The sequence below is a fragment of the Vigna unguiculata genome, chromosome 9 (genome assembly GCF_037176805.1).
Source record: "Vigna unguiculata cultivar grain cowpea cultivar isolate G323 ecotype 2 chromosome 9, ASM3717680v1, whole genome shotgun sequence".
Lineage (NCBI taxonomy): Eukaryota > Viridiplantae > Streptophyta > Magnoliopsida > Fabales > Fabaceae > Vigna > Vigna unguiculata.
Window position 1 is genome coordinate 25,498,307 of NC_140800.1, and position 14,239 is coordinate 25,512,545.

At 32.8% G+C, this 14,239-nt stretch overlaps 1 protein-coding gene across 14 annotated transcripts; it reads right to left on the reverse strand.

Moving 5' to 3' along the window:
- Positions 1-7,925: 7,925 nt before the first annotated feature.
- On the reverse strand, positions 7,926-12,908 carry LOC114172939 (uncharacterized). Of its 14 annotated transcripts, none has more exons than XR_014984663.1 (8): positions 12,310-12,849; positions 11,989-12,212; positions 10,554-11,449; positions 10,331-10,473; positions 10,025-10,205; positions 8,305-8,448; positions 8,169-8,228; positions 7,926-8,087 (listed from the first exon to the last, which is right to left on the reverse strand). XR_014984663.1 is itself a non-coding variant. In XM_085667034.1 (8 exons), the coding sequence occupies exons 5-8, from the start codon at positions 10,428-10,430 to the stop codon at positions 8,027-8,029; spliced, it is 402 nt and encodes a 133-aa protein (XP_085523160.1). In that variant the 5' UTR covers positions 10,431-10,473; positions 10,554-11,449; positions 11,989-12,212; positions 12,310-12,628; positions 12,696-12,908; the 3' UTR covers positions 7,926-8,026. The 14 variants fall into 14 exon arrangements, 7 of the variants coding, with proteins under 7 accessions (XP_085523160.1, XP_085523162.1, XP_085523163.1 ...); XR_014984666.1 differs by having other exon boundaries at positions 8,169-8,448; positions 10,025-10,243; positions 10,331-10,440; ... (1 more) ...; positions 11,204-11,449; positions 12,310-12,847; XM_085667034.1 differs by lacking the exon at positions 8,305-8,448 and having other exon boundaries at positions 12,310-12,628; positions 12,696-12,908.
- Between the last annotated feature and the right edge of the window lie 1,331 nt (positions 12,909-14,239).

The window sequence follows — 14,239 nt, forward strand, 5'->3', positions numbered from 1 at the left end:
AAACAGGGAGTATCTACTAGACGTAAGATTGTATTTTGTGAACATGTTGCTTTTGTATCTCAAATTGAACCTAAGAATGTGAATGATGCTTTGAGTGATAGTAATTGGATTGTGGCTATGCAAGATGAACTCAATCAATTCACAAGAAATTATGTGTGGTTTCTAGTGCCTAAAACTGATGATATGAATATAATTGGAACTAAATGGGTTTTTAGAAACAAAATGGATGAATATGGTAATATTGTAAGAAACAAAGCTAGACTAGTTGCTAAAGGTTATAATCAAGAAGAAGGCATTGATTTTGATGAAACTTATGCACCTGTAGCTAGGCTAGAAGCTATGAGATTACTCTTAGCATATGCTTGCATGTGTAACTTTAAATTGCATCAAATGGATGTGAAAAGTGCATTCTTGAATGGTTTCCTAAATGAAGAAGTGTATGTATCACAACCTCCTGGATTTGAGGATCATCTTTATCTTAACCATGATTTCAAATTGAAAAAGGCCTTATATGGTTTGAAACAAGCACCAAGACAATTGTATGAAAGGCTAAGAAATTTTCTCTTATCAAAAAGTTCTGTTAGAGGTGTAGTGGATAAAACACTCTTCATTAGAAAACATGAAAATGATGTTATACTTGTTCAAGTGTGTGTTGATGATATCATCTTTGGTTCAAATAATAACACATTATGTGAAGAGTTTGTTGTAGCTATGTAGGGAGAATTTGAAATGTCCATGATGGGTGAGCTTACCTACTTTTTAGGGCTGCAAGTCAAGCAACTCAAGCATGGAACATTGTTAAACCAATCAAAATACTGTTTTGACTTGTTGAAAAAGTTTAAAATGGAGGATTGCAAGGAAGTTGCCACTTCAATTGCAACAAATTATCTTATGGATGAAGATGAGGCTGGCCAACCAGTGGATTCAACCAAATATAGAGGGTTGATTGGGTCTTTACTCTATCTTACAACAAGTAGGCCATATATTCAGTTTGGAGTATGCTTATGTGCTAGGTTTCAAACAAATCCAAAGGAATCACACTTTAAGGCTGCAAAAAGGATTCTAAAGTACCTCAAAGGAACAACCAATGTTGGTTTATGGTATCCATGTGAGTCTAACATAATTCTTAGTGGCTTTTCAGATTCGGACTATGCAGGGTGCAAATTGGATAGGAAAAGCAAAAGTGGTACTTGCCATTTGCTTGGATCAAGTCTAATCTCATGGAATAGCAAAAAGTAAGCATGTGTGGCACTCTCTACAACTGAAGCTAAATATATTGCTACTGGACATGGCTGTGCACAAATCATATGGTTAAAACATCAACTTTTGGACTATGGTGTAAGGCTAAGCAAGGTACCTTTGTATTGTGATAATACTAGTGCAATCAACTTAACCAAGAATCCAATACAACATTCTAAAACCAAGCATATAGAGATTAGGCATCATTTCATTCGTGATCATGTTCAAAAGGGAGATTGTGAAATCAAATTTCTTAAAACTGAAAATCAATTGGCGGATTTGTTTACAAAACCATTGGCTAGAGATAATTTTAACAAGCTAAGAACTGAACTAGGCATATTAGACATCAAGAATGTGGTCTGATATGCTTGTAGCATGTTAATCTTATGTATTCATGCATTGGTTTCATAAATATCTGCTGCTGTATGCAAAAGTTGAAAACTGTCATATTCAACCTGTTGATTTTGCATTTCAACGTGTTGATTTCACTTAAATCTGCCTCTGTTTGCAAAAACATGATCTGTCAACCTATTGATTCTATATTTCAACATGTTTATTTCACTTAAACTGCCACTGAATGCTGAAAAATTGATCTGCTATGATTTTTAATCTATTTTTTCACAATTCAGTATGTTGATTTCATTAAAACTAAATCTGGAAAAATAAAGTTCAATTTTACGATTTTCAATCGATTGATTTTCAAAATCAGTAAGCTAATTTCACTTAACCAGATTCTGTTTTTAACCTTTGATGCTTTGATGTTGTTTTAATCGATTGATTCTATTTTTTAACGTGTTGATTTTACATAAACTGTGCATTTACTCATGAATTGAATTGTTAAGCTGACTTAGCCAAAGAAAACATCTTTTTGTTAGGTACTATCTACTCTTAACTGCCCATTTCATCAGCCATGTGTTACTTTTATTGATTTGTTTGACCAAAAAGCATTCTAGTGTACAATTCCAATGTGCATGCAGCTGACATGATCTGAACTGATTTATTCACTCATAAAAACACATTGAAAACATCATGAATGCATGAGATACTGTTTTGGACTGCATTAAATTGATTTGGGTAACCTAAAATGAATTAATTAGAAAAATCTGCACCATTTAATCAATTGTTTCTGAAAATCAGCTGGTTCAATTATAAATATTGCACATGTATTGTTGCATTTGCATCATACATCTCTTAGAAACAGCCATACCAACATTCATCATGCCTCGTCGTTTCCAAAGAGCTATCCAATCTGATGATGAGCATTCCACTCCTCATACCCCAAGGTCTCCAAATCATGAAAGCCATGGAAGAATTGAAGCATGGTTTGAGGATCATGAGGATAACATTCAAGTGTTCCTCATTGAGATGAATAGGAAGCAGATTAGCATTCCTAAGGTGTTGAGGTTCTCTTGGCTAAGGGCTGAAGGCTTTGAGAGCTTATTCCAACAACTAAAGCATCAAAAGTTGAAGTCCTTCCTTGAACTTTCAGGGAAAATCTATCCAGACTTGGTGAAAGTGTCTTTCACCAACTTAGAGTTCAAAAATGATGTCCTGCTGTCCAGCATCAAGGGTGTTCAAATGGAGATCAACAAAAGAGCTTGGAAAGATGTGGTTGGACTCAAATCAAGGGGTGTGCAAGTTAGGAAAGGTGAAACTGGGGCTGTTCTAGAATTCAACAAGATGTAATACTATGGCCAATGCTTGAGGAATCCTGCTGCTGAAATCAAACACTTCCATGTTGGTGGTCTCAAGGTGGATCAAAGGCTTCTTGCTATGATAGTCACAAAAATCATAGTTCCACATGGTAGCAACCATTCAACATTGAATGAGGGAGATTTGATACTCATGTACTACATTCAAAACAACATCCAAGTGGATTGGATCTATATGTTTCGTGATCACATGCTCAAGGCCAAGAGGCTCACAGATTTTAGGTTGCCATATGTGGTTTTGATGTCTAAATTCATTGAATACTTTGGAATTGATGTAGAGGATGAGCTAGAGGAGTCAAATGGACTATTGAATCATACCTCCAACCAAAATCTGCACAAAATGGGCTTTCTCAAGGTGGGAAATGGATGGACAACTGCTGGAGCTGTTGTTGGTGGTGCACATGACCATGAAGCTGGTCCAAGTGGTGTAAATCAAGAGGAAGAACCAACTGTTGGACCCATGGACTTGATTCCCTATAACCCTCCAGACGATAGAGGCCCTGTGTACTCACATTTTATTTAAGAGGATGGTGTTGAACCAGCTGCATGAGCTCAATGTGTCCCAACATGAATATCATAACTATTGCAATGAGAGGTTCAATGCATTGGATGGCCAAATTCATGATATCCATGATATGCTCCACTCATTCCAGACCAGAAATGATCCTCAGGATGACTGAGTGTGGTGGTTGTTTAGGATCATGCATTGCATCCTTGTGTTTGTGATTTTTCAGTTTGAGTTCTGTCTATTTCAGTTGGTTGTTTTTCATTTCAGTCGGCTGATTGTATCAGCTTTATGCATTTGTTCTCTGTTTTCAATTTTTGTTGGTTGTATTCCCTTCCAGTATTATTGATAGGGGGAGCATGATCATATTTGTATACTTGCTAGCTTGTCTGTATTGCTACTGTAAAATGTTTTTCAGGTTCACAAGCTTCAAGCTAAGGTATCACTTCATCAATTGGTATCCAACAAATGGAAGCATTTTGCAATGGAAGATAGAAGAAAATAGATGAAAGGAAATAGAGGTTGGCTTCATCAAATCAGGGGGAGATTGTTGACATGAGAAGCCAAGGTCGTTTGCATCTTGAAGATTTGATGAAGATTGAATAAAGCTCTTTTGAACTATCTTGAAGCCATTACCATTGAAATGAAGTCTACATTGATGAATGAAAGGAGATTTGATGATATCCATGGTGATCAAGGCTGGAATGTGTGCTCTTCATATAGTTACATCATTTAGAAAGTGTACTTTAAGTTTGTAATTCATGTTGTAGACCTTATAGCATTAATTAGATGTTTTTGGTCTTAGGTGTGTATTTTAATCGGTTAAATGGTTTTTCAACAAGTTAAAATGTCTCTTTTAGTCTGTTGAATGGTTTTTCAACAAGTTAAAAGGTTGGCTACAATAGTCTTAAATTACAACAATTTCAATCAGTTGATTTAGTTTTTAATCGACTGATTTACTTAAGTCAAGTGAAATAAACCGATTGATTTGAAAATCAACCTGTTGAATTTCGTAACAGTTTGACTATAAAAGCTGTGATTTTTGAAAGAGAGGTAAGTTGATCATTATAGAGCACACATTTGTTCTGGAAACTTGTGGAAACTCTCTCCTTCGTGATCGTACGTGTTGCAGTTGTTGAAGATTGATCTTGGATCAATTCTTGGAGCTTTTGGCTTGGTTTGAAGCTTGGAGAAAGTGGTTTGTGGTAGGATGGGATGTGCTACCATTGAGGTTTGATATTTCTCAAGCTTTGTGTGTGTACCTGGTGGTTTTCCAGGTCTGCAAGAGGGTTCTTGCTGCGTTGGTGTGATTCTTGTGTGATTCAAGAGTCTTTTGTGGTGTTTTTACATATTTTGGAAGTGTAAGGGTGGATACTTTGAAATAGTGCAAAGTCAAGCTAAGGTTGCTTTGACAAATTGGATGTAGCTCTGGTTTGAGTGAACCAGTATAAAAATCTCGTGGTGTCCTCTCTTCTCAAACCTTTCTCGCATTTTCATTTTAAAGTTTAAAGAACTTGTGCTTTAATAATCTTTTTCATGTTCTTACATGTTTTGCATAGCATTTGCAACATTGGGCATGTTTACATAATCATTTGGAACCTATCTTGATCATTCTTGTTCATTGTTCTTGATTTAAATTTCAAATTCGCATTTCTACATTTTTCCCAGTATTTCAGTCGATTATTTTCCTGTTTCAATCGGTTGATTATACCAGAACATAATCTGTTTAGTAAAATCAATCGATTAACTCTGTTTTTGATCGATGGAAAGTGTACAGTTCAATATTGTTTGCATCCTAACTTGGTGATCTATTTGATTCAATTAAAGGTGGTTTTTAGCTTGCAAAGAAAGCCTAAATTTTTAACTAGCCAATTCAACTCCCCCCCTTCTTGGCTTTTCAACCATTTCAAAATTAACAAAAGACACTACATTTATTGTTATTTTTAAGTACCTATTTAATTTAATTGTTCAACATTACATTTAGGTCTCATTTCACATATTATTTGGATTTATTGTTGAACCTTTTAGTTTGTCATTTTAAATGTAATGAATATTTTGTATTTACATTTTTATGTTGTTTTATTTTAATTGATATTTATTTTAATCAATATTTTGATTTTATTTTAATTGATTTGTCTATACGTTATATTTACATTTTATGTTATTTTATTTTAATTGATATTTATATTAATCGATAATTTGTTTTTATTATAATTGATTTATCTATTTATAATTACATTGTAAGATAACTACATATTATTGTAATTTGTAATAATAATGATAAATGATAAACTATTAATAATTAAAAATAATTGTCACATAAAGTCCTACAATATAATAATAATTAAAATTAATAACAGCGACAACCAATTTATTTTCATTCTCTTTTATATTTGTGATATTTAATTAATATCATTATTACATATAATATTCTAGTAACAATAAATGTATCACTATTATCTTATATATTAGTGATATTTTATTATTGTCATTATTACATAAAATTCTTAATGATAATTACTTTTTTGTCAGAATAAAATTTGGTTTTAGTAACAGTTAAGATTATTGTCAAAAGTACAGTAATGACAAAACTACCAGTGACATCTTAATAATTGTCACAAGATGATATTAGTGATATATTTATAATTTTTAGTCATGAATATTAGTATCACTATAGTTACTTTTCTTGTAGTATGTAGAATATCTTTTGGGCCTTGTATAATTGGCCAAGTAGCATAGAATTTTTGGCCTTAGAAAAGCCCATGAGTTTGAGCGCATTTTCCATTGACTTTACAAAGTCAATATGCGCATATGTTGTAGGTTGGAAAGCAAAGAAGAGACTTGTCTCCTTTAGGAAAGAGTGGTCATGTGTCATGCTCTCATTGGAGAGTTTTTCCGTAGTGGCCACATGGTACCCTAGGAATGGAAATGATTTTTCCACCTTCTTGAGTGGCCACATGGCACTCTAGGAATTGACAAGATTTCCCACCTCCTTGAGTTGCCACATGTCCTTATCCTATTGGAGAGGATTTTTGCCTTAGTTCGCAAGCTAGCCAAGTTAGAGTTTTTAGTGGTTTGCGTCTACAAATTTAGAGAGCTTTAAGGAAGATGGTGGTGTGGAAGCAATGAAAAAGGGTGATGGTGTCTCAATTTTATGATGTTTGGGGTGGTGACATGGTGGCTCCTCCTCCAAGCTATATGACTCAAGGAAGCAACAAGGGAAGAGGCTATAGTGGTGTTTAGTGTATTCTCAAGAGAGGTTGGGCCAACTCAAGAGAAGGGTGGCTAGAGGAGACCACATGGGATGCTCTAGCCTTTTGGTGACCTAAATGAGTAGTATGGCACAATTTTGGCAGAATAAAATTACTCAATTCATAGGTGAAAATACATGGAGGGAGACACCTCTATAGAGTAAGGTGTCTCTAAAGTATACCAAAAACCCTAAAAATGCTACCTTGCAACAAACCCCAAAAATCCCATCTTTGTGAAGGAGAGCATGACATGTGGCACTCTAACTTTTAGAAAAACTCTCCACTCCTAGAGTGGCATGTAGAAAGCCAATTTAGCAAAAGTTCTCCACTAGCCACTACCATTGTAAGAAAACTATCCTCGAAGATCTTGCCATGTGACCACCATGTTTATCCACCAGGCTAGGGTTACCAAATTAATCACCTAAGATTAGCTTAAGCTAGGCACAAACATTGTCCTACAACTTAAGCAAGATTATTCATAAACCCTATACTACTTGGCCCTTAATACAATGCTTAAAAGAATCCTACACCACATGACCTTTAATACATGGTCTAAATATTCTTAATCTACTAGAGATACTACAAAATGGCCTAATAGATAGAGTCTTGCTTCACCTTGCAGAAATGACTCCAACTCTTCTTGAAAGTTCTTGGCCATGGTTAGATGGTATTCCATCAATGTCCCACCTCCTTGAGTGACAACATGTCCTTCACCTATTGGAAAGGATTTTTGCCTTGCTCTCCAAGCTAGTAAAGTTAGAGTTTTTAGGCTCCTGCATCTCAAATTTGGTGACACCTTAGGTTATAAATAGAGGTGTCTCCCCCTTGTAAAGTCACCAAGCTCCTTCGGTAGAGTTCGGAAACCAGGTAGATGAAACCCTAGGTTGAATCTCTCAATGAGAAGTGAACTAAGACAAGAATGCACAAGCTACAATTTCACTAAATTATCAAAGTTAAACATTACAAAGAAATGGCTTGCCTTTTTATAGAATGAAAGGTAGCCCAAAATTAAAGAAAGGAAAAATAGTTCCAAGTTATATTGCGGAGGTTGTTTTGTGGAGGGTTTTAACCTCTTTTATTGGTGACTATTATTTTGTGGAGGTTTCAAACCTCCTTTATTTACAATTACACACCAGCATTTATAATTTATTAATTTAATAAAATTATTTTTATAATGAAAAATAAATAAAATATATAAATTCAAAAAGTACACAAAAATGAACTAAAATTAATTTTATTGATGATTTGATAGTGTTAACAATTACAATATAAATATTAAAAAAGAAAATACTTAATGTTGAAAAAAATATACACAAAAATCAAATAGCTGGGAGTTCCATGCGCGGGTGAGAATCAAATACAACTGCATCCGGTGTCCACCTACACACCATTTCAAATCAAATAGCATGAATATACAAAAATAATTAATAGTGGTGAAATGAAAAAGGATAGGAAAATTACCTTCTTCTATCGTTGGCATTTACGAAGAGAAGTGCATAGCTAACCATGTGGACGACGTCACTGTTTGAAGAAAAAGTTAGAAATGGGAAATAGAAATTAGAGATAAAATGAAGAAAAGGACACATATAGAAAGAACCTATTCTTTTCCAATCAATAAGATGAACAAGTGGCATTCGCTTGATAAACCACTCCCCAAGGCCCAGGACAGATGCACCCAACCATAATGACAAGAAAACCCCAACCAAGAAAATGAAAGTTATGGAATTAATGAAACCGAGACCTAACCAAATATTAGCAAATAGAGTTAAAAAAGTTTCAAACATCATTGATGCTATGACTTTTCTGTACACAAATTAATGTTGGAATGAGATAGAATAAGAACTAATGTTTGGATCTTTGACAACTTTAAAGTTGTCCACAATCATCCCAAAGCGGCCCATGACAAAATTGCTCATATCTTTCAGTTTCGCTACATTAAGAAAAATCTCTATATAAGCAAATTATGATAGTAAAATATACCAAATCATTAGTCACAAAATAAAGCACTTCAACACAGTCCAAATGAACTATTCAAAATTTACGATTGCACGTAACCTTTATAAAACAGAATAGTAAATATTCACTGTTAACCAACTTGAATAAAAAAGAAAAAAATCAAAACCACCAAGCAAAACTTGCATCAATGCTTAAGCACCTAACAAAGGTAAACCATACAAGTTAGAAGACAAATAATGAATGAAAACAAGAATAAACTTTTTCTATAAGTTAGAATAATAAAGCTGAAGAAGCATAACTCAATTATAGTTTCAAGACAAAATATTAACTTCAAGACAGAAAAGAAAATGTCAAATTAATGGTTAAAATTATAAGGAATTAATAATTAAGCTTTTGTATATGATTTGATGTTGTATATCAATCACATTCTATATATATATATATATATATATATATATATATATATATATATATATATATATATAATTGTCTCAGAAGTTAAATTTTCAGGAATCACATTCTAAGAAAAATATAATTCCTTTTTTCTTAAAAAAAATACACTATAAGAAAATTTTAAAATAATTACCAATTTTAGAGATAAAAAGTAATTAATTATTATAATGACTAATTTAAATACAAATTTATAAACTATAAATCATTGATATGTATAAAAATTTATAATTGATTTGTAAATTAGTTATTAATATTTTGACTACCAAAAAATTTAGTATCTAAATTGATCTCTAATTAATGATCAATTTATACAATAATTTTTTTAATAACCTAAATTTTAGTAACTATTATTAGAGACTAATTTAATTACCAATTTATAAATTAATTATAATTTTTTTGTTTATAATAAAAACTATTTCATATATTAATAATATTTAGTTTATAAATTAATCATTATAATAACTAAATTTGGTTTTTCCTAAAATTGATTACTATTTATTCATTTTCCTATAATGTAATCGGTTAAGTTTGATACTTTTATAAATATTTAAGAAAAAAAGGTAAAGGGAAGTTGTAATAGGATTAGAAAATATAACATCTCACATGTCTGAGAATATATAAAAATAAAAATTTGTTGAAGACCTAATAAAATAAGTTAAAGACCAACCCCTTTATATTTTAAATTTAAAATCCAAATTAAAATAAACACTCCTTTAATTTCATTTAACTAATCCAAAGAATTTTGAAAAAAAAAACTCTTACAAAGTTGAACTTTATTTAGAGATTTGAATTAAATATGTTTTTTTGACCAATTCCATATTAACCCATATTAAGGTCTTCCCTGCAGAAAAAAAAAAATGCCTTTAGAAGAACAATTATTCAATTAAACTACAGATTCTATTACTGACCTGGAGGAAGTGATTACTTCAAATCTATTAGCTTTCTTTGCGTCAAACACACAAAGTATACAAGTAATAGCCATGCTCGTGAACCATAAGGACTTCCACCTTTTGACTTCCTCCATATTTTCAAACTCATGGTTGTATGTAAATCTTATTCCAAATGGAACAAATACCATTCCACGGTGAACTAGAGGGATGATACCATCACAATCAGTAAATAATGTACTGAAAATTTAAGAAAATAAACTCTTTCATTCAAATCAAGGAATTGGGAATTATAAGAAATTACGATCAGAAAGAGGGTGTTATTACATTGTAGTCTCTTCTTGACCACCTTGGTATCGAGTGCGGGAGATAATTCCAGCAGGTTTGCCGGCAAGCTTTTGTGTTTTATAGAGACACTCAGTAGCATCAAGAAAAGCCTAAAATTGAGAAGCCATCATTCCACATGTTATCTACAATTATGAGGAGCATCAGACAAAGCAGAGGTAGGAATAAAGGTGGAATTTAGTTTGGGAAGCATTGAGATACTTACTCACTCTTTTAACCCTTAGGAGAGAAATCTACCCTGATGCACTTGTGTTTCTTCAAATCTGGTGACTATTTCTGAATTGGAGATAAGACAAGAAAATTCTAAGAGGCTACATAAAAAAGAGGGTCGGAGAAGAAGAGTAACTACTTATTAAATATAACACCAATAGCATAGGAAATAATGAAAAAACTAATGATTGATATAACCCTTATATATTACCTAAGCAGCAACATAAATAAATTTAGAACTTACCATGACCTGGTCTCCATTCCAAATACAAGGAATGTTGGTGCAGAACATGCAAGAAATATATTACCCTTATCTTAACTATGTAAACTTCAATTCTCATACTATCACTCTCATTTACCAAGACATCTAGGTAACCACAATCTCTCAAAGAAGCATTTTATTCTGCACTAACAGTAGAAGTGTCTTTAACATTTTACTGACTTAGAATCATAGTAATATCACATCAATATTAACCTCAACAACTTGTTCTAAACAACCAAATGAAAAAGTGATTGTAAAAGAAAGAAAGAGATAAAGAGAAAGTGAGAGGGAACTTAGTGATGGGACCATGAGGCTTGACTTTAACAACTCCTCTTATCTGGAACTATCAACACTATTTATCTGTATTATGAATTTGGTAAAACCTTTTCATTCTGAAGCTCCTGTAGATGCGACTTGAGTTCCCCCAATTTCTTTGATGTCAGATCACTTTGATTTACATCTGAGTCTGTGACACTTGTGTACTGTCCACAACCTGCTATTTCATCACATATCTGAGAAATTTGGGACTTTATCTCTAAAAATTCCTTTATTCTTTCATCCTTCTTTGACCTCAAATCCTCTAAGACAAGTTTAATGGCAGCTAATTGCTGCTTCAAGGATCCTTTTCCCTATCGAATGCAGAAAATTAGTCGAACAAGTACTTTGTCAATTCAATAGTGTGACGCTAACTCTAAAGAGGGAAACACAAGATCTTGTAAATAACAATCAGAAATGGCAATAAAAAGTAAAAAAATGAGAAGAAATAATCAACTATTGAATATTTAATGACTCCAGTAAACATAGCGTTCAAAATTTAATGAAACTTAATTTTAGAAAAAATTTAGAAAAATAGAACATATTTGTGGAAATTCACTTCGAAAAATTAATATACAAACAGGAACACCTATCCTCCTCTAGTATAGCCATTATTAAGAGTTAAGACTGCATACTCTTCCTATCTCCACAACATGGGAGAGCCAAATATTTGATCTTCAATTTATGCCAAGGTTACATTTTCAATTTCCAGTGTTCATAAAAGATAATAGAAGACATCATATAGCACATTCTAGTTCTTGTTCACATCACAACTAATAAGCATCTGCCACCCATTAATATAAATTACAAGTTACAACGACAGAAAATGAACTAGCAACGTAACCAAACCTACTCGTGGGAGCATTGTAGATTCCCTAAGGGAAGAAACAATATTAGTTGCTTGAGCTTCAGCATCTGCCACCCATTAATATATGTCAGCCTTGTGCTTCCTCGTCTCCTTAACTCTCCTGTGATAAATATCCAAGCATTCTTGCTCCAGTTGAAGAAGCATGTTGTCTCTATCATTGTCACTCTCCCCAATCTCATCCCAGAAAGAAAGAGATAAATAGTCTGCTACTGTAACAAATTATATGTTTCAGATGTCACAGTTTTCACCTAAAAATTTAAGGTTTTGGAATTATAATTTATCTATGACATTGTGACAAACACTTACCACAACCATAGCGCCATGACCTAGCCTTTCTGCTTCTTAATGCAGTGAGGAGAAGGCCAAATGAAAGGACTAGAGCAAACATCTCTCTGCATATCAAAGAGGGTTAAAAAATTAGGGTCAAACCCACACTCACTAAGAGACGATCACTGAGAGACGAGCAACGGCCAACAAGCATTGACGACGACCACTGGCCGATGAGCGATGACGGAGATGACGAGCACTGGCAGATGAGCGAGGACGAAGATGAATATCGGTTTGATGGATCCAAATCGAACTTCTAGAACGAGCTTTCAAAACGCCAATTTGATGACGGACCTTTCTGAACAAAAACGAAAATGCTAGTGTTTGGATATTTAGGAAAAAATTTAGGAGAGTGAGTGTAAAACCTTGGACGGAGATGAGAAGATGAATGCTGATTTGATGAATTCAAATCGAGCTTGACAGAGCATTCTGAACAAAAACGAGAATGTGGGTTTGGAAATGTGTGGAAACCCTTGAGTAGAGCGAGAATGTAAAACTCTGGAAGGAAAGGTTAAAAAAATTAGGAGAGTTAAAGGTGTAGAAATCTACGGAGGTTATAAAACTTTTCAAAAAATAATTAAAATCCCCACTAATCTTAACACTTAGACAACTTAACACAACCATTTTAAATATTATTGTTTTGTGGAGGGTTTTTATAACCTCCAAAAATTAACTCCCACTAAATAGTAATTTTTTTGTAGTGAATGGTTTATAAAATATTATATCCATATCTACGCAAGTCTAAATCAATTCATGAACGCTCAAGAGAAAATTAAATTCACAAAATAGCACCTTACTAAAATTTCTACTACTCAAACCTATGAAAGCTTAGTATAACAAACAGATTTAAAGCCAAAACTGAAAATAGAGAATTAAAATCCTAATCAACTATTTCTACATGCGAAGAGTAAGAATACAACTACTAAGTAAAGCTAAATTCTAGAACACTACCTATGATTATCAAACTAATAGGACAAATAATAAGGTAAAGCTAAAAAATAAAAACTAAGTAGGTAAAGAAAGAAATGTAGAACCAACGTAGCTTTATTAATTTATAATAAGTGCCTGAAAAATAAGAAACCAAATCAAAACTAAAAATCAGAATTAAAAACTAAAACTAGTTAGTAATATCTTAGTGTAAAACTGGCCAGCAAAAGAAAAATCAAGTTAGATAATATGTGAAATAGAAGGCCTCAAAATATTAGAAACAATGCAAGTTGTGAAAGAAAAGATAATGAGTTTGAATGCTACACGCAAGGCAAGACAAGAAGCAATGGCTGAAGAAAAGGTACTCCAATAAGATTATTAAGGCTATAATTTAATGTAATCTCTTATAGAATCTACAATAAGATTGAAAGACAAATATTTTTACGGTTTTGCAGGATGAGAAAGAGATAGCAAAAGCTAGATATCATTTAGAATCACGATTTAATCCAACTAATATGATTTTAGGTAACTGATTATATAATTAGACAACTGTTTCGAATGGTGACAACATATAATTGGACAAAAAATCAGTTGTTTCTCTTTATTATTTTCCTAATCACAATTATGCTGACATTTCATTTTTATTTCTACCATATGTCTATTTACACACTGCTTGCACATGCTTTGATGTAGATCCAATGGAAAGAAAGTAGGTTGTGTCTAGCAAGACAAGGTCTAAGCTCATCCAAAAAGAGGAAAGAAAGCAGGTTGTGCTGAATGGTTTTATTTTTCAACCTAAATTAAAGGACTAAACTAAAGTTCTTAAAGACTTTGTATTTTTTGTGCCTCTTATACTTGTCTTCATTTCCATTTGTATTAAAATTCTTGCGTTATGATTGAGGTGCAAAAAGAGAAGTACTCATCTACATGCATTGTGAAACCCCTTTTATTTCCCTTTCTCTTCTCTCCACTGCCTACACAC